General features: G+C 41.3%; 1 protein-coding gene, 1 non-coding gene and 1 pseudogene across 2 annotated transcripts; all 3 read left to right on the top strand.

Moving 5' to 3' along the window:
- Positions 1–263: 263 nt before the first annotated feature.
- Positions 264–391, top strand: LOC137733073 (U11 spliceosomal RNA). The gene has a single exon (XR_011068391.2). It is a non-coding gene; the product is annotated as a U11 spliceosomal RNA (small nuclear RNA).
- A 5,934-nt stretch (positions 392–6,325) lies between these two features.
- LOC148690027 (RHOMBOID-like protein 12, mitochondrial pseudogene) lies at positions 6,326–7,737 on the top strand (annotated as a pseudogene).
- Positions 7,738–15,582: 7,845 nt separating this feature from the next.
- LOC137732567 (Helicase protein with RING/U-box domain-containing protein) lies at positions 15,583–21,848 on the top strand. The gene is made up of 18 exons (XM_088687616.1): positions 15,583–16,609; positions 16,728–16,861; positions 16,955–17,090; positions 17,214–17,267; positions 17,745–17,897; positions 18,043–18,194; positions 18,335–18,419; positions 18,548–18,742; positions 18,909–19,052; positions 19,172–19,324; positions 19,548–19,615; positions 19,684–19,806; positions 19,919–20,018; positions 20,138–20,250; positions 20,356–20,959; positions 21,056–21,127; positions 21,224–21,322; positions 21,530–21,848. Exons 1-18 carry the CDS (start codon positions 15,680–15,682, stop codon positions 21,650–21,652), a joined length of 3,438 nt encoding a protein of 1,145 aa, XP_088543742.1. The 5' UTR covers positions 15,583–15,679; the 3' UTR covers positions 21,653–21,848.
- Positions 21,849–23,281: the final 1,433 nt, after the last annotated feature.

The following is a 23,281-nucleotide window of genomic DNA, read 5'->3' as shown; positions in this document are numbered from 1 at the left end:
AGGTGGAGCGGTAAGTCAAGCATCATCGAACTCGAGCCTTCAAGTGTAGGGGTGCCGATTGAACTACAAGCTTCATCGAACTCTTCTTTTTTTTTATTTTTTTTTTTTTTGTTTCTGTCACGCCACGCATTAATTACCAGAGTTAATAGGTTAACTTGAGTTAGGAATGAAGAATTGGGCAATGGATCCCACATCGACGAGAACGCGAAGAGGCGAGGGAAGGACGTGGTATAAAGAAGAGGCGGTTGGTAGAGTTTGAATTTTAAAAGGGTCAGTTGGCTAAATATGCCACGCTCACCCTAGTTCGGTGAGTGCCGTATGGATATCAAGACATATGGCTGACATAATTTGTGGGACCTCATAGGGTTGGCTCGCCTTGGCCGACCCTCCATTTTTAGTAACTCAAACCTTACTAAACATTGTAGTTCCTCATTTGATATTGACTTTGATTGGAGCGTATACTGTTTGACGCGATTGACATTTATACCGATTGTTTTGCTACTTGTTTCAAAGGAATATTTTTGCTCTTTCATTATGGTGATCTTCATCACCTATTTAAATTTCATCGAAGTTTGTATAGATACAATTTAAACTGATTTTGTATAGATACAATTTAAACTGATTCAAAGGTGATAAATATTGTGGTTAACATTACCACTATCATGAGTAAAAATGCATAATTGTTTGAATTGGTAATTATAGCGTGCACTAGTTTTTAGGTTAAATTTTACGCTTATTTACACCAGTGACCCCTGGAAGTCAACTTTCCTCTCATTTTACTCTATGATATTCACATTACTTAACTACCTGAGTGTTTCCTATATGTCTTACTTTATCTAGATTTGGATCCCATCATATCCAAATTGTAGGGATCTTAGGGATCCTCACATCTTAGCCATTCATTGTACATCGTACGGTTAAAAATCATTTGAATTTTATTATTTAAAATTAAACACAAATTGTACCTAATGAAAACTAGCGACACGATGTACGATGAACGATTAGGATGTAAGGATCTCTAGGATCCCCACAAAGATGATTCGGAGAGGATCCTCATCCACTTTATCCCGTGTTGTTAAGTTAGTTAAGATCCCAATCAAAATGTTGACATGGCGTTCATAAGTGTTTCTTACTTTAAATTCCAATAACACTACTATAAAACTACTCATTAGTGGTGTTCCTAAAAGCGACAAGAAAAGCATATTCCTGTCGGATATTAAGTAAAATTCGACAAAAAATGGCTGCAATGGCGAATAAGAGAATCAACAGAATTGCTGGCATCAGGAAAAGGCTTTACTGTCAGTTATGACTCTAAAACCGACAAAAAAATAGTGTCAAATACAAGTGACATTAACACTCCAGACAGTTATAGGCGATATTAATCGTTGAGAAATCCCGTCAAATATAGAGACAATGTTGTCACGTATAACCGACTGTAGACATCGAAATTTCGGTGAAATGAATGTTAACCAATAATTAAAATTTCAACGCTCACGTGTCACATAAATTTTACATGTAGCGTGTGACTCAACGAAAAATCGAAATAAATTGGAAAGGTCATCAAATAGGACACGTGTCAATATCTGGCAGAAATGATTTATTTCATCTGATTATTTAAATCCAAAAATCAAGTTTTGGAATTCTATAAATAGGAGGCCAAGGCATTCATTTCAAGAAAAAAAGAAAGAAAGAAGGGAAGGGGAAAAGAAGGAAGAAGAAGAGAAAGAAGGAAGGGAATTTACATCACACCAAAACCTTGAAGCCTTGAAACTCTAAAGCTCTCAAGCAAAATCCCGAAGGATCAAGAAAACACTCTTCGTTCTTCATCAAACCCTCTTTCAATTTCAAGCCCCAACGGCCCTTGAAGAACTTCCGCCGACTCAAGATCAAGCCCCGACGGCCCCTTGAAGAAAGTGTTCATCATCCGTTCATTCAAGATCAAGCCCAAAAGCCCTTGAAGAAGTCCACACAACCGTTATTCAAGATCAAGCCCCGACGGCCCTTGAAGAAAGTGTTCATCATTCATCATCCGTTCATTCAAGATCAAGCCCAAAAGCCCTTGAAGAAATCCACACAACCATTATTCAAGATCAAGCCCCGACGGCCCTTGAAGAAAGTGTTCATCGTTCATCATCCGTTCGTCCTAAGATCAAGCCCCAACGGCCCTTTGGATCAACAACCTCAACAAATCCACACATCCAATCAGTCTTCAAGATTAGGCCCAAAAGCCCTTGAAGATCCGCTCATCCATCAACCCTCAAGATCAAGCCCCGACGGCCTCTTGAAGAAATCCATACACTCAGTCTTCAAGATTAGGCCCAAAAGCCCTTGAAGATCCGCTCATCCATCAACCCTCAAGATCAAGCCCCGACGGCCCCTTGAAGAAATCCATACACCCAGTCTTCAAGATCAAGCTCAAAAGCCCTCGAAGATCCGTTCATCAACTGTTCATCCCTAGATCAAGCCCCGACGGCCCTTTGGATCAACAGCTCATCCACAAACCTACACCCTACGAAGATAGAATCAGAGGATCAAATTACAAAGAGATTGTATCCCCAAAATCATTAAACATAAAATATATTTTGTACACGGTATTCTTGTTTCTTGTTTCAGGAACTTTTCGTGTTTACAAATTTGGCACGCCCAGTGGGACCATCTCTACCTCTCATCTCTGTCTCCGTTCAAGATATTCAAGCACAGTCCATGGCTTCAAACAAAGAACAAGTCATGACTATCGGCACTACCTCCATTGAAAAACAGCTGGTTCAGATGAAGGAAACAATTGCAAGGCTGATAAAGACTGTAGAGGAGAAAAACTTGCAAACCGCCGGACTCATCAACCGTCTGAAGGCGCAACATGGTGTCATAGTGAAACCAAGCTCTCTTCCAACTAAGAGGACCGAAGAAGGCTTCAACCCAAATGCCTACGAACTCATGTCAAAGGCTAGGCATGACTTTGCTTCCTCTTCAAATCTTGGAAAAAAGGTTTCAAACACCGTCAACGACAAAGATCGCGACCTCACCGAGACTCAAAGGAAGTTGAAGGAGCATGATTATGGAGTTGACAACAACAAAGCTGGACTTGGCTTCACACCAAATGCACCCGCGAAGATTTCAAGCAAAGTGAAGAAAGCTAGCGCTCAACACATCAGCGTGAGCATTGAACAAGACCAAGAAGAGCCTAAACCCTCCCCTCGGACGTCGGTCTTCAATAGGATGAGCCATTCAAGCTCCAGAACTTCAGTGCTTAATCGCATTGGTGGTCAAGACCGAACCTCTGTCTTCAAGAGGCTTAACGCGCCAACATCCCAAAGCTCTGTTTTTGAAAGGTTGTTAAAGCCTAAGAAACAAAGCAACACAGCTATCTCTCCTCTGCGACGATCAGCTTCAGAAATATTTGAAGATAATGGTAAGCCTTTTGGAAAGAGGAAGACAACCCCAAAAGGAGAAAAGCTCGATAGGTTAGGAGAAAAAGACGACGCTCGAAGCTTGATTCCTTCAAGGATGGAGCGCCAAGCAATCCTAGAGGTCGACACAAAAGGACCACTGAAGGTAAGGAGGCGCATCATCGTCCACACTGGCAAATCTTCATGCCAACAAACTCAAGAGAACGGCACTGAAGAGGAGATCCAAGATGTTTTCTACATCACGGTTCAAGAAGGTAAAGAAGACGAAAGCCCGAGGAAATACTCAGAGTCCCTACTCTCCGACCCTGATCCAAGCGGCAGTACAACCATGCAAGTCATGACCACTGGAGCAACTTCAATCGAGAAGCAGCTAGCTCAGATGAATGAAGCAATCGCAAAGCTCACACGGACTGTGGAAGAAAAGGACTTGCAGATTGCCGCACTTGTCAACCAACTAGATGCGCTGCCCGACGTGAAAGTCGACCCAAATATTGGCCTATTAAAGAAAGAAGACGACGAAGAAGAGGAGCCACCAGTGGAGAAAGTTGAAGAGAAGCCGAAGCTAGACCAAACAATGACATCCATGGGATCTCTCTCTATCCAGCAGCTACAGGAGATGATTGCAAGCACTATCAAGACACAGTACGAAGGAAGCTCGCATGACTCCGTACTGTACTCAAAGCCTTACTCCAAGAAGATTGATGCTTTGAAGATGCCAAGGGGTTATCAACCCCCAAAATTCATGCAGTTCGATGGAAAAGGCAACCCGAAGCAACATGTCGCCCATTTCATTGAAACTTGCAACAATGCTGGGACAGAGGGAGACTACCTCGTCAAACAGTTCGTGCGTTCGCTGAAAAGTAACGCTTTTGACTGGTACACCGACCTCGAACCCGAGTCTATCAACAGTTGGGACCAGCTAGAAAGGGAATTCCTCAACCGTTTCTACAGCACTCGTCGTACTGTAAGCATGCTAGAGCTGACCAGTACGAAACAGTGGAGAGATGAACCTGTCATCAACTACATAAATAGATGGCGCTCTTTAAGTCTGGATTGTAAAGATCGGCTTTCTGAAACCTCTGCCATTGAGATGTGCGTTCAAGGCATGCAGTGGGGACTACACTACATCCTTCAAGGCATCAAACCACGAACATTTGAGGAGTTAGCCACCCGCGCCCATGATATGGAGTTAAGCATCACCCGTCATGGGAAGAAAGAACAGATCGCCGACTACAAGAATGACAAAGTTTTGGGGCCAAAGGTGGATAAGGCTGCATGGAAACCCACCAAGGAAGCAATGACGGTCAACACAACTCCAGTCAAAACCCATACACGAGGCAAGGCGATTCAAACCGAAGCTTTTCGTGATCAAGAGATACGTAGACGCACTTTGAAGGAGCTTGAGGAGAAGACTTATCCATTCCCCGACTCTGACGTGGTTGCCATGTTAGATGACTTGCTGGAAAAAAAGGTGATCAACCTACCTGAGTGTAAACGGCCGGAAGAGATGAACCGTACTGACAGTCCAAGGTACTGTAAATTCCACCGCTTCATTGGTCATCCGACGGAAAAGTGCTTTGTGCTAAAAGATCTCATCATGAAGTTGGCTCAGAAAGGGATCATCGAGCTAGATCTTAATGATGTGGTGAAGTCAGACTATACCACCATCACTTCTGGCTCTTTGAACTCAAAATCTTCACCTCAACCGCTGGGGGCATGCTCCAAAACCATGTCAGTCAAGTCAAGTGAAGTTGAAGGATGGACTTATGTCACTCCAAAGAAAATGCACAAGAAACATAGGTCTCCTCCACAAGTTCACCAATCGGAAAGGGGGCAAAGCAGCTACCGTCAACCTTCAAAGCTACATGAAAATGTTGAGGATGATGAAATTATGACACAAAGATCGTCCGTTGCCATCACAATGCGCGATTTCTTCCCCAAAGACTTCTTCAATCACTCAGTCAAGACTCCTTGCTATGAAGATTGCAAGGAATGCCTCTCTAAGATCGTTTGACAAACAACAAAAGCTCCTTGTCTGCACGAGTTGAAACTGCAAACGACACTAAACGCTCCTCGTTCGCACGAGCCTAAAAGGTGACAACAAACGCTCTTTGCCTGCACGAGCTGAAACTGCAAACGGCAACAAAAGCTCCTTGTTCACACGAGCCTAAAAGGTGACAACAAACGCTCATTGCCTGCACGAGCTGAAACTGTAAACGGCACCAAACGCTCCTGGCCTGCAAGAGCATAAACTGTGTACGGCAAAATCATCATAAAAACCATCACTCATTTGAACTACGTCATGACTTGATCCCTCCTCAACCAAGGGTACGTAGGCAACTTGAAACTTCAAAACTTCAAGTACAGTCACATCTCAAAAAAAAAAAAAAAAAAAAAAAAAAAAAACATTTGAACTACGTTTCGACTTGATCTCTTTGTTGGAAGGGTATGTAGGTAGCTTGAACGTTTAATTTTGAGTTCAGTCACATCAAAATAAGGTTGTAGTAAAAGTGACTAATGAAAGTCAATATTATTACATTCTTTGTACAAAAAAATTACATGTTATTTGTTAAAAAAAAAAAAAACAAAAAAAAAAAAAATAATAATAATAATAATAATAAAAAAAAAAAAATAAAAAATAAAGGAATTGGGTTGCCCCTTCTTCTCCACCGACAAAAAGAGAGTCAAAAGCCAGGCCTCCTTCCAATTTACAGGCCCAGAAGCCTAGAGACCACGCCCGTCCGATTTTCAAGGCCGAAGACACGTGGCGCTTCCTCTCCGATCACGGCAAGAGCTTGTTCAACAACAACCGGTCCTCCTCCTCCGGCTCCTCCCCCGGTTCTCTGCGTCGCCTCTTTCGAAGTTCCGGTTCGGGCTCGGGTTCAACTGGGTCCGCCACGGCCGGTTTGGAAAAAGTAATGAAAGAGGCGTTCGCCGACGTTGATAGGACGCTGACGGTGAAAGACACGCTCAAGCCGGTTTTAATTCCGTGCTACGACCTTTCCAGTAGAGCGCCGTTTCTGTTTTCCAGGGCCGACGCGCTCGAGACCGACAGTTACGACTTCCGCCTCTGGGAGGTCTGCCGCGCCACGTCAGCCGAGCCGGTAATCTTCCTCTCCATACATGCAGCTCCTCGCCTGCAAGTCCCTCAGCTTTACTTTGGCCACCATGATCGAAGTCGGCAAAGAACTTCAGCACCACCCTCATCCATGGCGGTCGCAGCACATTCTCGCGCAAAAAATTCATGGGTTTCTCTCCAACCCATCACTCAGAAAGCAATCCTTTCTGGGTTTCTCGAATACCCTTCTGAGAGCTTCAAGCAAGAGCCTTTCGGACTGCAGAGTCGGATTCCTCAGAGCCCAATTTCCCAAACGGAGCTTTAAGTTCAACCAGAATTTCACTTCTCATCGGAGTTCATGGAGGTCGTGGTTCGGGAGGTTATCGAATAATGAAGTGGTTTTGGGATTGATTGTCGCTAATGTTGCTGTTTTTCTTTTATGGAGGATTGCAGATCGTAGCTTCATGATGAATAATTTTACCATTTCATTACACAATTTTGCAAGTGGACGGCTGCACACGTTGATAACTTCGGCATTCAGCCATATTGATACTGGGCATATCTTTTCTAACATGATCGGACTATATTTTTTTGGGATGAATATTGGAAGAGTTTTTTGGGCCTGGGTTTTTGCTGAAGTTGTATCTAGCCGGGGCAGTTGGTGGCTCAGTCTTTTTCTTGGTCCACAAAGCCTTCCTAGCCGCGTCATCGCAGGGCCGAAAGCCATGGAACACGGAGGCGGCAAAGATACCAGGACTGGGGGCAAGTGGAGCTGTTAATGCTATCATGTTGCTCGATATATTCCTCCTCCCAAAAGCAACCTTCTACTTAGAATTCATCATACCAGTTCCTGCCATCCTGCTGGGTATCTTTCTAATTGGGAACGACGTCTTGAGGATAATAGAGGGCAGGTGGTGTAATAGCTGTTGAATCAAGAGTGCAGGTGGATGGCAAAGTTGTGACAAGTTGTGGACCTGGCTGCTCCAAAAGGTCATGCTGGGGACGTAGAAACAGACAATAAGAGCAGCAGCAGCCATGACTGTTTCACCTTCTCTTTCTGTTGCCATAAATGGCAGAGTCCTCATTGTCGGTGCCACCGGTTTCATCGGGAGGTTTGTAGCTGAAGCCAGCCCCGCCGCCAGTCAACCCACGTATGTTCTCGTCCGGCCCGGCCCTCTTCACCCTTCTAAGGCTGACACCGTCAAGTCCTTCAAACACAAAGGCGTTATAATCTTACAGGGGGCTGATCTACCCACCATTGTCGAACATTAGAAAGATCTCTGCCTCAAGATTTGGCTGCTTCTGCACCTCCGCCATGGCTGCTGCCTGTGAATGTGATTAACAAAAACAAAGTTTGTCAACTCACATCTGCTTGCCTCTGCTGCTGCCTGTGAATGTGATTAACAAAAACAAAGTTTGTCAACTCACATCTGCCTGCCTCTGCTGCTGCCTGTGAATGTGATTAACAAAAACAAAGTTTGTCAATTCACATCTGCTTGCCTCTGCTGCTGCCTGTGAATGTGATTAACAAAAAACAAAGTTTGTCAACTCACATCTGCTTGCCTTTGCTGCTGCCTTTGAATGTGATTGACAAAATCAAAGTTTGGCAACTCACACCCAAAGACTTTCTCCGTCTCTTACCTCCTACTACTCCAAGCTCCTCTGCATTTCCTCCCTGCACCATGTGGGGAATATATATATAAAAAAAAAAATATATATCTATCTTGGTGGATCAGCACCACCGAAAGCAAAAGAAAAAAAAAATATAATAAAAAAAAAATCTATCTTGGTGGATCAGCACCACCGAAAGCAAAAGAAAAGTAAAAAAAAAAAAAAAAAAAAAAAAAAAAAAAAAATAATAATAATAATAATAAAATAAAATAAAAAGGAATGATGATGGACGGTGATGTATATGTTTTATCGGTATTTAGCACAATACACTGAATAAAATAAAGCATGTCCATTGATCTCCGAGAAATTACAAGTGTGTACAAAAAAAAAAAAAAAAAAAAAAAAAAAGATGGAGCTCTCACAAAGGTTGTTCACGTGAAGCCCCATTACTTGGGAAAAACTACAGAAGTGGGAGGCATCAAAGAAGAGGCCTCAATACTTGGTGGAACGCTAGATGAGCCAGGAAAAATATGCCTCTGGAAGAAAGCCGCAAGCCTTTGACGGTCACTTTGACGGTTACTTTGCATTCGACCATTGGATTCTTGCAGCTCATCAAGCTTCCTCTTCATGCCCGACGAATAGTTATTTGCAAGCACATGCAAACTTCTATTCTCGTACTTAAGCAGTTTGATCTCTTGCTTAAGACTTTCCACCTCCGCCATCAAGGATTCAACTTGGCGGGAGCGAGCAAGTAGGCGTTGGCCCATGTTGGACACAGAGCCTGCACACTGAACACTGAGAGCGAGGGACTCTTGAACGGCCAACTCATCGGACCGTCCTGAAAGCAGCCGACTATCTTCAGGAGTGAGGAGGTTCCTAGCTACTATCGTAGCTGTTGTTGCGTCCTTCATCACAGAGTCTTCACCTGTAAGAGGACCGTTAGAAGATAAAAAAGAAGGGCGCCATACATTACCTTGACGGGGCACAACCGGATCGCTGCTGAGACTCAAATCTAAGCAAAGGTTCGATGAGTTAGTCATTTTTCAAAGGTGTTCAAAGAGAAGGGATGAAGTAAAATTTCAAAGGGTCGGAGACGATTTTTCAAGAATGGGCAATTTTCAGAGTGTGTATGTTGGAGTGATCGATACCTCTGTAAAAAGCCAAGCGACACGACCACCGATTCAAAAATCCGGATTTTCCTGCGTGAAGTTCGGCGACGCGTTCGCGGCTTTTCAGAAAACGCGTTCAACTTTGTCAAAAGATATCTGACAAAGTCGAGAACACGTGGAGGCCATCATTGCAACTACACGTCTTTAGCCGACAAGCGCAAAGTTCGGCGACGCTTTCTCTGCTTTTCAGAAAACGCGTGCAACTTTGTCAAAAGTGGCGCTCGTTCAGAAATCGAAGAGGCGTCGTTCAGAAATCAAAGAGGCGTCGTTCAGATATCGAAGAGACGTTTGTCGACAAGGGTAAAAGAACGGTACCACCACTTGCTATTAAGAAATCCCTATATGTGTCGACCTTCGTCTCTTATGGCAAGGCAGACCTGAAGAAAATGCCCAACTCTTCCTCACCTCTGAGGGCGCACTCCCAGCAAAGCCTCTCGAAATACTCAATTCTTCTTCTTCCCTTGAGAAAACCTATTCAACCTTTGAAGATACCAGATGCCTGGAGTACAGATGACCCAGGAGGAAACGATAGATTGAAGCATGAGCTGATTCATTCACCGCTTCTTCAAAAGCAAAGGTATCTCATATCATCAAGGGCGAAAGCATAGGTATCTCATATCATGCTTTTTCCCTATCTTTTCCTTTGCCCTTGTTCTCACCTGCCAAGACAAGGACAGAGGAAACAATATGTCGGAACCTCCACTCAAACCAGTTGCCACCAAGGAGTGAAGCACCATTTAAATGCAAAGGTTGCATTCAACTCCTGCATCGGAGGACAAATACTACAAGAGAAGATGCTAAACCGGCATAAGAGGAAATACCACTTCTGCAAAGGGGAGCAAGTAAGGCAAGCGAAAATGATACATCGAAGCATGTGGAGACAAGCACAACAAATATATGTGTTGATTCATTCGCTGCTTCTTCGAAAGCAAAGGTATCTCATATCATGCTTTTTCCCTGTCTTTTCCTTTGTCCTTGTTCTTACTCGCATGGCAAAGTGAAAGAAGCAATCAGCCGGCACTTGGAGTCAGTCTTCCGATCTGGAACCGACTACCTGGAATCTATTCCTGGTTGCTTACCTAGCGTTGCTCTCGAGTAGTCATCTTCAACGGTTGATACACTGCCAGAGAAGGGACAAGGAAACTTCAATTTTTCCAATTCGTATTCAATACGAATTGGAAAGATTGAACAAAGAAACAGGTCAGCACCTCCACCTCGTACTTGCCTGCCATATCCTGAAACCGCTCGTAGACCTTCGGGGGGAGACCAAAAGAATCCTGCTGCCCAGTTCAAGAGTAGCACAAAGGAAAATCAACGAGCGGAGGAGACCAGAAAAATCCTGCTGCCCAGTTCAAGAGTAGCACAAAGGAAAATCAACGATGGGAGGAAACCAGAAAATCTTCCAGTCGAACTCAAGATCAAGCCTCAATGGCCCTTGAAGAAATCACAAGTCCGATTCAAAATCAAGTGTTCACCACCCTTGAATCAAATTCAACTCCAGATAAAAGGAGTAAGTTCAAACCTTCGGAGGAGACCAAAAGAATCTTCCAGCCCAGTTCAAGATTAACCTTGTGGAAAATCAACGATGGGAGGAAACCAGAAAATCTTCCAGTCGAACTCAAGATCAAGCCTCAATGGCCCTTGAAGAAATCACAAGTCCGATTCAAAATCAAGTGTTCACCACCCTTGAATCAAATTCAACTCCAGATAAAAGGAGTAAGTTCAGACCTTCGGAGGAGACCAAAAGAATCTTCCAGCCCAGTTCAAGATTAAGCTTGTGGAAAATCAACGATTGGAGGAAACCAGAAAATCTTCCAGTCGAACTCAAGATCAAGCCTCGATGGCCCTTGAAGAAATTTCCAGCTCAATTCAAGATCAAGTCTCGACGGCCCTTGGGTTGACATCTACATTAAGGGACTTCAAAACGCATCTTCTACACGTGACAAGCACATGTCAACGACGCGCCTTGAAGTGGGGGCATTTGTAGACATCGAAATTTCGGTGAAATGAATGTTAACCAATAATTAAAATTTCAACGCTCACGTGTCACATAAATTTTACATGTAGCGTGTGACTCAACGAAAAATCGAAATAAATTGGAAAGGTCATCAAATAGGACACGTGTCAATATCTGGCAGAAATGATTTATTTCATCTGATTATTTAAATCCAAAAATCAAGTTTTGGAATTCTATAAATAGGAGGCCAAGGCATTCATTTCAAGAAAAAAAGAAAGAAAGAAGGGAAGGGGAAAAGAAGGAAGAAGAAGAGAAAGAAGGAAGGGAATTTACATCACACCAAAACCTTGAAGCCTTGAAACTCTAAAGCTCTCAAGCAAAATCCCGAAGGATCAAGAAAACACTCTTCGTTCTTCATCAAACCCTCTTTCAATTTCAAGCCCCAACGGCCCTTGAAGAACTTCCGCCGACTCAAGATCAAGCCCCGACGGCCCCTTGAAGAAAGTGTTCATCATCCGTTCATTCAAGATCAAGCCCAAAAGCCCTTGAAGAAGTCCACACAACCGTTATTCAAGATCAAGCCCCGACGGCCCTTGAAGAAAGTGTTCATCATTCATCATCCGTTCATTCAAGATCAAGCCCAAAAGCCCTTGAAGAAATCCACACAACCATTATTCAAGATCAAGCCCCGACGGCCCTTGAAGAAAGTGTTCATCGTTCATCATCCGTTCGTCCTAAGATCAAGCCCCAACGGCCCTTTGGATCAACAACCTCAACAAATCCACACATCCAATCAGTCTTCAAGATTAGGCCCAAAAGCCCTTGAAGATCCGCTCATCCATCAACCCTCAAGATCAAGCCCCGACGGCCTCTTGAAGAAATCCATACACTCAGTCTTCAAGATTAGGCCCAAAAGCCCTTGAAGATCCGCTCATCCATCAACCCTCAAGATCAAGCCCCGACGGCCCCTTGAAGAAATCCATACACCCAGTCTTCAAGATCAAGCTCAAAAGCCCTCGAAGATCCGTTCATCAACTGTTCATCCCTAGATCAAGCCCCGACGGCCCTTTGGATCAACAGCTCATCCACAAACCTACACCCTACGAAGATAGAATCAGAGGATCAAATTACAAAGAGATTGTATCCCCAAAATCATTAAACATAAAATATATTTTGTACACGGTATTCTTGTTTCTTGTTTCAGGAACTTTTCGTGTTTACACCGACATAATAAAAAATAAAAAAATAAAAACAAAAATGCTCCTTTATCTGACACCCATGCTCTTTTTTTTAAAATAAAATAAAATCCATATTGGACATAAATGCTTCCATTGGTAATGTTATTCAACAATATATCTCATTATACAAGGTGTTTATACAACGAAATAAATAATTAAAAAAAAAACATAATGATGACTTTTCGTTTTTCCTATCTTCTTTCCCCTTTCTTCTTTTCTTCCCCTTCTTCTGTCAGTGCTACCTTTCTCCTTTCCCCTTCCCCTTTCTCCTCTTTTCCCCTTCTTCTTTCAATGCTTTTCACTACAGAACAACAGTCCATCACATAAGAAAACATAAATTAACAAAATTTCAACAGCAATTGATGCCAAAAACATCACTAAATATTAACAGATTAGATAAAATAAATATGGTTTAAACAAAACAAAGTATGAGAAATCTGATAATTAGCAAATTAGTCATAAAAATAGATTGAATTGAACAAAAAGTACAAAACCATAATAAAATTAGGGAACTACAAATTTTTACTTAAAAAAATTGAAACAAAATCCTTCACTAATTACCTCAGATAAGCAAAATCCCTTACACGCGATAAAAAATGGGAGCGGGAAAGTGAGACATTTATGGTGTTCGGCGTAAATCCTCTGTTGTCGTACTAGAGAGAGAAGACAAGGAGATGAGATCGGCGACTGTCATGGAGAGAGTGATGGAGGAACCGGATGGAGTGGATAACAAAAAAGCATGGTAAGTAGATGAAATGAAAAGAAGAAAGGGAAAAGGAGAAGGGGAGGTGAGAAGAAGAAGGAAAGAAGGAGGAGAGGAGAAGGAAAGGGGGAAGGAATGCAATGGGAAGGAGAAGAAATTGGGGAAGGGAGAAGACAACGGAAGAGAAGGGGGTTTTATTATGTAGAATTGGTAGTATTGTCGTTTAAAATCGACAACAATCTTTTTCGTATAAAAAAATATAAAAAATTTATCCGACACACTTTCGTATTGTCGTCGGATAGAACCAACAACACTCTTTTCAATGTAAAGTATGGTGGGAAATATCCCCCCAAAATTCCCTCCCAAAGTTTGCCAAGATTTAAAAAAAAATAATAATAATATTTGTGTCGGCTATAACGGCCAGAGTTAGTATAAAAAATTTGAAAATAATATAATATAATCTGACACATTACTTACTCAAGTCAAATATATCCACCAGAATTGGTTAAAATTATAGATAAATCTGGTGGAGTTAAGAGTCCGCTTCATTATTCTTGTCGGAAAGTAGTGAACTAATGTCTAATATAAGCGACATTAGTACTTTATTATCCGACACTATTTAAACATGTTGTCGGAAATATTTTATTCGACAGTAATAGTATAAAACCGCCACCACTCTCCGACAGATTAAGCCAATTTTATTGTAGTGTATCATTTGATAAAAAAAAAAAATAGAATGCAACAAAAATTAGAAAGAATAAAACACAAAAAAGCTTTTCTTCCCGACCATGACCTCCCTTTTATTAACGAAAATTTTAACACAATTCAATGATAAATTTGAAATGAAACACATAATAGACACTTGGAGGGATAGAGTGAGAAGTTTTGAATTTCATAAAGCAAAGTGAGAGGAAAGTTGAGTTTTAGAGTAAATAATCCTATTTTTAACAAGTTTAATAACAATTTATTTTCCCTTTGTCTTTTTCTCCTTATAAAAAAAATTCATTTGATTAAAAAAATAGACTACACGGATAAAAACACAAAGTAGAGCTAGATGCAAAAACATTGACAAAAAAAAAAAAAAAAATTAGGATAAAGAATGAGCAAAAATACATATTAAAAGTCTCCAACCAACTAGCTTTCTTAAAGTCAAACACAAATTGATTCGCACATTTGAATCACTGAAATCATCAAATTTCAATTTAAACCTATTAAGTTTCATATTATTCTCTAAGTGCCCCCACTAAATCGGAGGAAATGACAAACTCAAAGCTTTGCCTTCGGAGTAGCAATCGCCACTCCAAGAACTCTGGACAACTCCGGATACAAGCTCTTCCTGATCTCCGCGTAAATGTCGCCGTTCCACCTCCTCTTCCCCAAATCCTCCCCCAGGCGCATCGTAGCCTCCACCGTGCTCTCCGCGCTTTCGTGTGCTGACTCCACAATCCCCATATTCACCGCCTCGTTTCCCATCACCTTCATCCCCTTAGCATCACGTCCCTCAGACCCGATACCGATCCGATTTTCAACCGGAACGCCGCCATGTACAACACGCCTATGTCGCGCCTCATGAGGAAGTAATCGTGGCTCAGGCGAGGTGAAAGCCATTGGATAAGAACTTGCCTTGGGCAGTGGTGATGAGGACGGAGCCCCGCGTGGCTTGGGAATTGGCTTCGGCGAGGGCAGAGAGGAGGGAGTCGATGATTGGGAGGCCTAAGCAGTGGTCATCGTCGCTGGTGAGGGTTAGGAAGAAGAGATCGCCGCGCTTCTCTAATGTGCACATTGCTTTGTTGTAGCTGAGTCCTTGGGGATGTGTGTTTGGTTCTCTCGTTATCTTTTTCGATGACTTTTTTAATTTGTTTTACGAGTTTGTAATCGGGTCACAAACTCACAATTATAAATACAAGCAGATTTGATCCGATTCGAACCCGGTTTAATATGGTCATAAGACCGTGAGAATTTCGTTATAGATGTTTTTGCATGGTTAATCCTTAAACCTCCAAAGACATTAATTTTGTAAAATCATTCACTTAAATTATCGTTATTACATTCGTGTAAATCGAGTATGGAACGTCGTCCTCTTTGTCGTGGCAACTGCTCGAGAGGACCAAAGGCTAGCCTAGAGAAGTTAACTCAATTTTCAAAACATTATTGAAAAAGAAAATTCAATTTACTCGAAACGACGACGTGCGCCCACATAGAAAATAATGCAGTCTTGGGGGCAACTTGAAATTTTTACTCAGCCAGCAACCGTCGACCTCCCGTGCTTTGGCGCCAAAATGTTGAAAACCAAAGGTATATACGCCCAAAAAAAACCCAAAGCGGTTAAAAAGCCGGGAAATTTAACCGCGAAATTTAGACTTGGTGAAGGTTAAAACAAAAAACTTGGTTTCGCGCCAAAATCAAATCCCAATATAAACGCAGAAGGCGCAGATGCCCCTCTTTGATTTCCCTCCTTTTCCTCTCCACTTCCTCAAAATCTCCCTTCAATTTCCCGAAATCCTAATCCTAATTTCCGTGTTCTGCCTCCAGATCCATGTCTATTATCGAAGACTTGGACGTCGGACATGCAGAGGAGCGAGACAACTCCGAAATTCCGATGGGAATTCCGATGGGGGTGATGGTGAAGCGGACGAATCCCGGCGCGGGGGCTCGTATCTCGACCGTGGTTAAGGAAGAGGTGTCCGAGGAGACGGATGAGACCGAAAGGCTTCGCGGGTCGAAGCCTCAAATCTCGGTTAAGCAAGAAGTTCCTGATAGTCGGGAGAGTTTGACTCTGATCAAGCAGGAGCCCTCTGATGTTCCTGAAAGCCAGGAACTTGTTCCGATTCGGGTCAAGGCAGAGCCCATTGAGGAGTCGGAGGAGGCGGAGTCTCTGAGCTTAGTGCCGAGCCAGGTTCCTGAGAGTCAAGAGGGTTTGGTCCTAAATGTGGAACCCATTACAACCCTGGTCATGCTGGAGGCCTCTGAGGAGTCAGGTGAAACTGAAAAGCTTCACAGAGCTAAGCATGAGAGCCCGTTGAAGAAGGAAGAGAGGCAGATTCGACAGGAAGAGAATGTAAAGAAAATTCGCTCAGTTTTGGGGCTGGGGCCTGAGATACGCGACCTTGATATTCTCCTAGTGCTCGCTAGATGCGGTGACAAACCAGAAGCCGCCATCAATTGCATTCTCGAAAACCCGATCTCTTGGCGCAAGGGGCCGGAGCCTAAGAGCCAGGTGAAGAAGGAAGCTCCTGATTGTCAAGTGATTTCGGTGCAACAGACGAGACCTGAGAATTTGGAGGACGCAGATTTCCCTGTGGAGCAGGATTGGCTTATGGTGGGAAGGACGTTTATCACTGCACTTTCAACTTCGAAAGGCAGGAAATTGGTTGACAATGAGATTGTTCATTTCACTTTTCCTTGTGCAAACTCAAGCTACAAAACCCAATGGATTGTTCGATTCTCGACCAAACGATTTGGAGAGGTATATCAATGTTCCCTGCTTATTGCTTCATTGTGTTCTGTTTAACAAAATATGTTATCTTGTTGTATGTTAGATAGGATTAATGAATGACGTGTTCTATATGCGATTAATTTTATAGATTGGTCGGCTTCCCATGGAATGGGCCAAGACTGTTATTCCGCTTGTAAGTTCTGGTAAGGTTAGAGTTCGTGGGCGTTGTATAGCTGCACCGAGCGTCCTTTCTATGATGCAAGAGGTTGTATTGTATGTAAGGTAGAGGTCCTATCCAGCTTTTCTCACATTCCTTGGAATTATCTTACTCAGTTTTGTGTGTGCTAATTGTGTTCAATTGTAATATTTTTACAGTTTTTATATTCACCATTCCATTTTTACGGAGGGTGACCACTCGTCATGGAGGCTAGATGTTTCCCCTGTCATTAATACTTCATTGTATCCTCTCCTCACTTTGTTCAAATTGCTGAAAATTCGGCCATATCAAAAGGTAGTACCTATTTGTCCTGTGGTAATGTTAGCATTCGACATATACAAGTCCACGCATTAGAAACTCTGTTCTTTGTTGGTATGTGATGTACTGATATGTGCTTTTGTATTTTGCTTCATTCAGGCTGAATTCACCCCAGAAGATCTTGATTCCCGAAAACGTCTGTTGAATATTGAAGTATGTCTAACCATTCTTTTGTTCATTTGCATTGATCTCAAGTGTTTGAAAATTGGATTTGCTGAATCTCCACTTATCCATATGATCTTTTCATGTGTGTTTATTACTAAATGTTTTTGGGAGTTTGTGACCAAGAAACTATTGTACCAACTACCAGATGAAAGTTTAGATTGTGCTTTGATTATACTTGAACTCATTAACTGAGTGAGGTCTTTGCAAGAATTCGAACCCTTGGTAAAAGCAAATCGAGAATTGGTTCTTATGCCATTTCTTCAGTGAGAGTGCTTTTCAGTGGTGCTATGATTTATTTAATTTTTTGGGTAAAGTTTCAGTGAGCTAATTGAATTCCAATGAAAGTGCTTTGATGAAGACAATTAAATATTTCAATACAAGGATTTGTCTTAGACACATCTTCATTGCTAAATTACCATGGATAATTTGACATTCAATAACATAGACATGTTTGGTTCAAAACAGCGTATTGAAGATGGGGCTGCACCAGTGTTGCCCTTAGTGAAACGAAGAAAGGGCACCACCCAACAGCCTTCAGAAGAAAGCAAAGATGAACAAGTCGTTACAGAATCATCTCTAAATAAACTTGTTGGTGCAGCAGATGTATATGACTTGGAGGTAGGTACTTGGAATGCTTATATTGTTCAAAATTCAGAGTAACTATGGTTTTTGTTTTTGATGTCATCAATATACTCTCTCCTCACCCCCTGGTCTCTCTCTTTCTCTCTCTCTCTCTCTCTCTCTCTCTCTCTCAATTTTGTAGGAGATGGAACCGTCAAGTACTCTCACGTGTGATCTGAAGCCATACCAGAAGCAAGCTCTCTACTGGATGTCTGAGTTAGAGAAGGGAATTGATGTTGAGAAGGCAGCACAAACCCTTCATCCTTGCTGGGCAGCCTATCATATTTGTGATGAGTATGTTGCCAAATGAATATGGAAGAAGCGAGAACTAACTTGTATTTTATTTTCTATTTTCTTTGTCATAACATATGGCGTTCATAGAATCAAATCAAATAGCTTAAGCGTCTAACTTAGCTAAACATGCCATCTTTCAGGAGGGTTTCTTCAGTCTATGTGAACATATTCACAGGGGAGGCAACCACAAAACTTCCAACTGCAACGCTAATGGCAAGAGGAGGAGTGGGTTTCTTTATCTTCCCTCTTGTCCATATTTTTTTTAATTTGCTCTAGTACATGTTCGGTTTCCCTTTTTTCTCTGGTTATTATCATGTAAATCTTATCTCTAACTTCAAAGGGTGTTTTTATAGATACTAGCAGATGCAATGGGACTTGGGAAGACTGTGATGACAATTGCTCTAATACTTGCAAGACCAGTCCGAAAAAGCTCTGAAAGTACTGAGATTACAAAAAGGAGGAGGATAGATACAGATACAAGCACCCCCTTGAAACCAAGGGGGGGCACTCTTGTTGTCTGTCCCATGTCTTTGTTAAGCCAGTGGAAGGTGAATCTTCTGTTTTGTATTGAATAGTGTTTTGTTCAAAGAAGTTTTTTGTCTGAATTTAGCCATAGAATTAATGGTCCAGGAAGAAAGTGATCATCTCTTAATTTATTTCCTAATAGTTTGAACTACTTTGGAAGATATCTCATCAGTTCTTTCAATGTTTCAGGATGAGCTCGAAACCCATTCAGAGTCTGGAAGTATTTCTATTTTTGTCCACTATGGTGGGTGCAGAACCACTGACCCCAAAACAATCTCAGCACAAGATGTTGTCTTGACAACGTATGGTGTGTTGGCTGCATCTTATAAAAGTGTAAGGAAAAAAATACCTTTTGTTTAAAGCAACTCTTAGCACTTTTTTTGTTTGCTAAAATCAACTAAAACAAATTTATTCATCTTCTTTGTTATATGAATGCTTTAATTTTGCTTCAGGATAAGGAGAACAGTATTTTCCATCAGGTTGACTGGTATAGGGTGGTGCTTGATGAAGCACATACCATTAAGGCTTCAAAAACCCAAGCAGCTCAGGCTGCTTTTGCCTTGTCCTCGCATTGTCGATGGTGCTTGACAGGAACCCCTATTCAGGTATGCATCCTGATATCATACCTGATAGATATGCGAGTATGCATGAAAGAAACCACAACGGCTAACAAAGCATAAATGGAGTGTACAGCACTGCTCTTTTAACAGTACCTGTCTTCATTTCTTTTGGTGCATTTTTGGAGACCATAACTAGTTGTTTCTTATAGAGTTTAGGGGAGGGGTTATTCATTTGTTCTAACATTATTTGTGAAATCCATTGCTGCAGAACAATTTGGAAGACCTCTACAGCCTCTTATGCTTCTTGCATGTCGAACCGTGGTGTAACTGGTCATGGTATGAATTTTAAAATATTGCTATTGTATTGCAGTTATAACAACTAATATGGTATTATCTACATCTAGGTGGAGTAAATTAATTCAAAAACCATATGAGAATGGTGATCCAAGAGGACTGAGATTGATCAAGGCTATTTTGAGGTCACTAATGCTAAGAAGAACAAAGGAGACAACAGATAAAAAAGGAAGGTAAAGTACTTTTTGGATTCCTTTAAACCCTCTCTCTCTCTCTCTCTCTCACACACACACACACAGACATAATCTCTTTGGAGCCTTTTAACATTTGTTGCTTGTGGCTCAGGCCCATACTTGTTCTCCCTCCAGTCGACATTCAAACCATCAAGTGTGAACAGTCGGATGCTGAACGCTACTTCTACGATGCCCTTTTTAAGAGATCAAAAGTAAGTTTTCTCGACTGTAAAAGGATATCTTGTTGCTCAGTTATTATTGATAGCTCTTCAGTAGTGATTCTATCATCCATGGTGCTTAGTGCTTACCATCTTTCATGCAAAATATGCAGTTCCAGTTTGATCAATTTGTAGCGCAAGGCAAGGTTCTTCACAACTATGCAAATATCCTTGAGCTGCTACTTCGATTGAGGCAGTGTTGCAATCACCCGTATCTTGTTATGAGGTGGGAATGGTTTTGCGATTATTTCTAACTACTTAACAACCAATGTTGTTTCCTTGTTCATTGTATTGATCTGCTTCTAATAAAATCTTGTTTGGATGTATGCAGTAGCGCTGATTCACAAAAGATAAAAAGTCGGAATGATCCACAAAAGTTTGCGGACTTTGAAAATCTTGCCAGAAAATTCCTTGAAGCTAGTCATGATTCTTCCAGTTCAAAGCAGATTGTCCCCACTCAAGCCTACGTTGAAGAGGTTGTGGAGAGTATCCGTCGTGGTGAAGACAAAGAGTGTCCCATATGCTTGGAATTTGCAGATGATCCTGTACTTACACCATGCGCACACAAGATGTGCAGAGAGTGTCTTCTCTCAAGCTGGCAGACACCAGCTACTGGTCGATGCCCAATATGTCGGCAATGGCTTGCAAACAGTGACCTTATTACCTGCCCATCAGAAAGCCGTTTCCAGGTTACCGATGAGGAAAACTGGACAGAATCTTCCAAGGTTGCAAAGCTATTGGATTTCTTGGAACGTATTCTTCGGTCAGGTTCTGGTGCAAAGAGCATTGTGTTCAGTCAGTGGACTACTTTTTTGGATCTCCTGGAGTCCCCTATGAAGAAAAGAGGAATTGGATTTCTGAGGTTTGATGGAAAGCTGTCTCAGACACAGAGGGAGAGGGTTTTAAACGAGTTCAACGACACCAGGGGGAAAATGGTAAGCTGCAAGAGTCACGTTCTCTTCCATAGCTGTTATAATTTGGCAGCGATCTGTTCATCCCTAACATTCTGCAAATGTGTTACAAATACTCAGGTGTTGCTGACGTCCTTGAAAACGGGTGGTGTTGGTCTAAATTTAACTGCAGCATCTAATGTCTTTATAATGGTACTTGCCAATCTTTATATCTATAATTTGCATGTTTCTGGTAAATTAATCCTTTCATCCCTCGCGTCAAAAACATCGTCTTCCTCCTTTTTGCAGGATCCGTGGTGGAATCCTGCTGTAGAGGAGCAAGCGATAATGAGAATTCATCGCATTGGCCAAAAGCAAACTGTTGTAGTCAGAAGATTTATTGTCAAGGTGATCTTTCACTAGTTTACAAGTGTTTTTTGCTTGAAATTGAATGATGTTTTTCCTTTAGTGAGTTGAACAAGCAACTCTTGCTTTGCTGGCTTTCTTTGATTTGATCTACTTTTCTTGCGTCTCACGTTTTCCATTCCAAACTCAATTGATCACGAAACACGGACAACTGAGAAGCTCAAAATGATTTTGCTTTGCGCGTCGCAGGACACGGTGGAGGAGCGAATGCAACAAGTTCAGGCGAGGAAGCAGAGAATGATTGCCGGAGCTCTCACTGACGAGGAAGTTCGTTCCGCCAGAATTGAGGAGCTCAAAATGCTTTTCACCTAAGTCATTATATAGCTTTCCAAAAAGAGAGTTTGCATTTGGGGCTTTTCTGTGTAGTAGTTGGTCTAAAAAGTCCACAATTTTGTAAATCATGGGGCCTTCTCTCTTTCTATTTATATTTTTGGTCCAAACACTCGAGTAAATTCATGTGAAATTATGCTAATATTCTGAAAGTAATATTTATATTCTTTGACCGTTATCTTACAGTACATTATTACCTAGTGTTTTATGTCAACGATACAAAAATATATGTTTTTACTTTATTGGTACATAACGTTGCTGTGGTAGTGCACTTGCGGTATGTGTTTTGTTTTGATTTTGACTAGTTTGGCAGCTATCTTGTGTAATTTGCCCAAATGCTAGAGGACAATAGAGACAACACGATAATGTTCGGGCCAGCGAGCAAAGCAACGGTGCATTTCGTTTGCGCTGATCAAGGCTTACAACTGCCCACGTAACCCTCGTCTGAGCCGTTGGTCAGAGATGGTTGATAGGTGGAGATGTGGTTTTCAACGTCGTCCTTTTTGATGTCGTCCAACCAAATAATAATAATAATAATAACAAAAAAACAAAAAACCAAAAAAAAGGTCAAAAACAAGGGGAACAAAAATGCAAACTGCAAGCGTTCCATGTATTCCCGAAAACGGTCGGTTGTGGGGCCCCCGTCGTCTGAATTGGTAACGTTAAATATTATCTTTTTTTTTTTTTTTTTTTTGGAAACTCGTTAAATATTATCTTAAGAAAAAGTGTTTAACTCGGTCGCTCTCCCTTTCGGTTAGGGAGGTTTGTTGGCTAGGCTCGAGCTGCCTATCGCTTTTCGGCTCGGCTTTAGATTTTTATTTATTTATTTACATTAATGTTAATTGCTATTTAGTATTACGATTTACTTGTATTTTCTTTACTTGTAAGTGAAAAATCTTATATTTGATTCTCGTTAAAAGCCAATTTAAACCACATTATTAGTAGCTTATTATGAGGCTTAGCCATTCTCCCACCTTTTTTCGTATTAATAATATCATTTGTTAAAAAAAAAAAATTTGTTAGTGTTAATGAACTTTGTTTCCAAGTAATAGAATAATTGGGAGTGGAAATTCGAACACATAAGGTTAGTGTAGCGTAAAAGCTTTTAATTAATTAAAGGATTGAGTGCTTAAAACACCCAAACTTTTTAGCATCATTTCAAATTATTCTCAATATTTTTAAACATTTCAAATAAATATCTAATCAATTGAAAAGCGCTTTCATTAAGCACCAGTTAACTTTTTCTGTCAAATGTACAAGTGGCAACAATGGGTTTTACTTTTTAGCTTATATGGACATTGAAATATTAATAACAATAATTTCAAAAAAGAAATAAAGATAAAAAATAATAATAATAAACAAATTCGCAAATAAAATGGAAAACCACAATAATGATCAAGAAATATCAAGCCCCTACCACCTCCAAGCTCAACCTACGACCACCGAAACCCCATCCCAACCTTTATATTGAAAACCCACCAACTAGATTAAAATTAGCCGTCTCAAAATCTAATTTCGAACATTGATTATATAATATAGAACTCAATGATTAAAGAGTATTGAACTGAATTGAACATGTATCCAAATTGAAATTGCATCAAGAGGGTAATC

Source organism: Pyrus communis, chromosome 16 (genome assembly GCF_041283825.1).
Source record: "Pyrus communis isolate YQ-2024b chromosome 16, ASM4128382v1, whole genome shotgun sequence".
NCBI lineage: Eukaryota > Viridiplantae > Streptophyta > Magnoliopsida > Rosales > Rosaceae > Pyrus > Pyrus communis.
This window is presented reverse-complemented; position numbering and strand designations above follow the sequence as displayed.

Excerpts from the sequence above, each read along its gene's own strand:
- LOC137732567 (XM_088687616.1), top strand. The coding sequence starts at position 15,680 with ATGTCTATTATCGAAGACTTGGACGTCGGACATGCAGAGGAGCGAGAC. Across the intron at positions 16,610-16,727 it reads CGACCAAACGATTTGGAGAG|ATTGGTCGGCTTCCCATGGA; the intron begins GTATATCAATGT and ends TTAATTTTATAG. Across the intron at positions 17,268-17,744 it reads AACGTCTGTTGAATATTGAA|CGTATTGAAGATGGGGCTGC; the intron begins GTATGTCTAACC and ends GGTTCAAAACAG.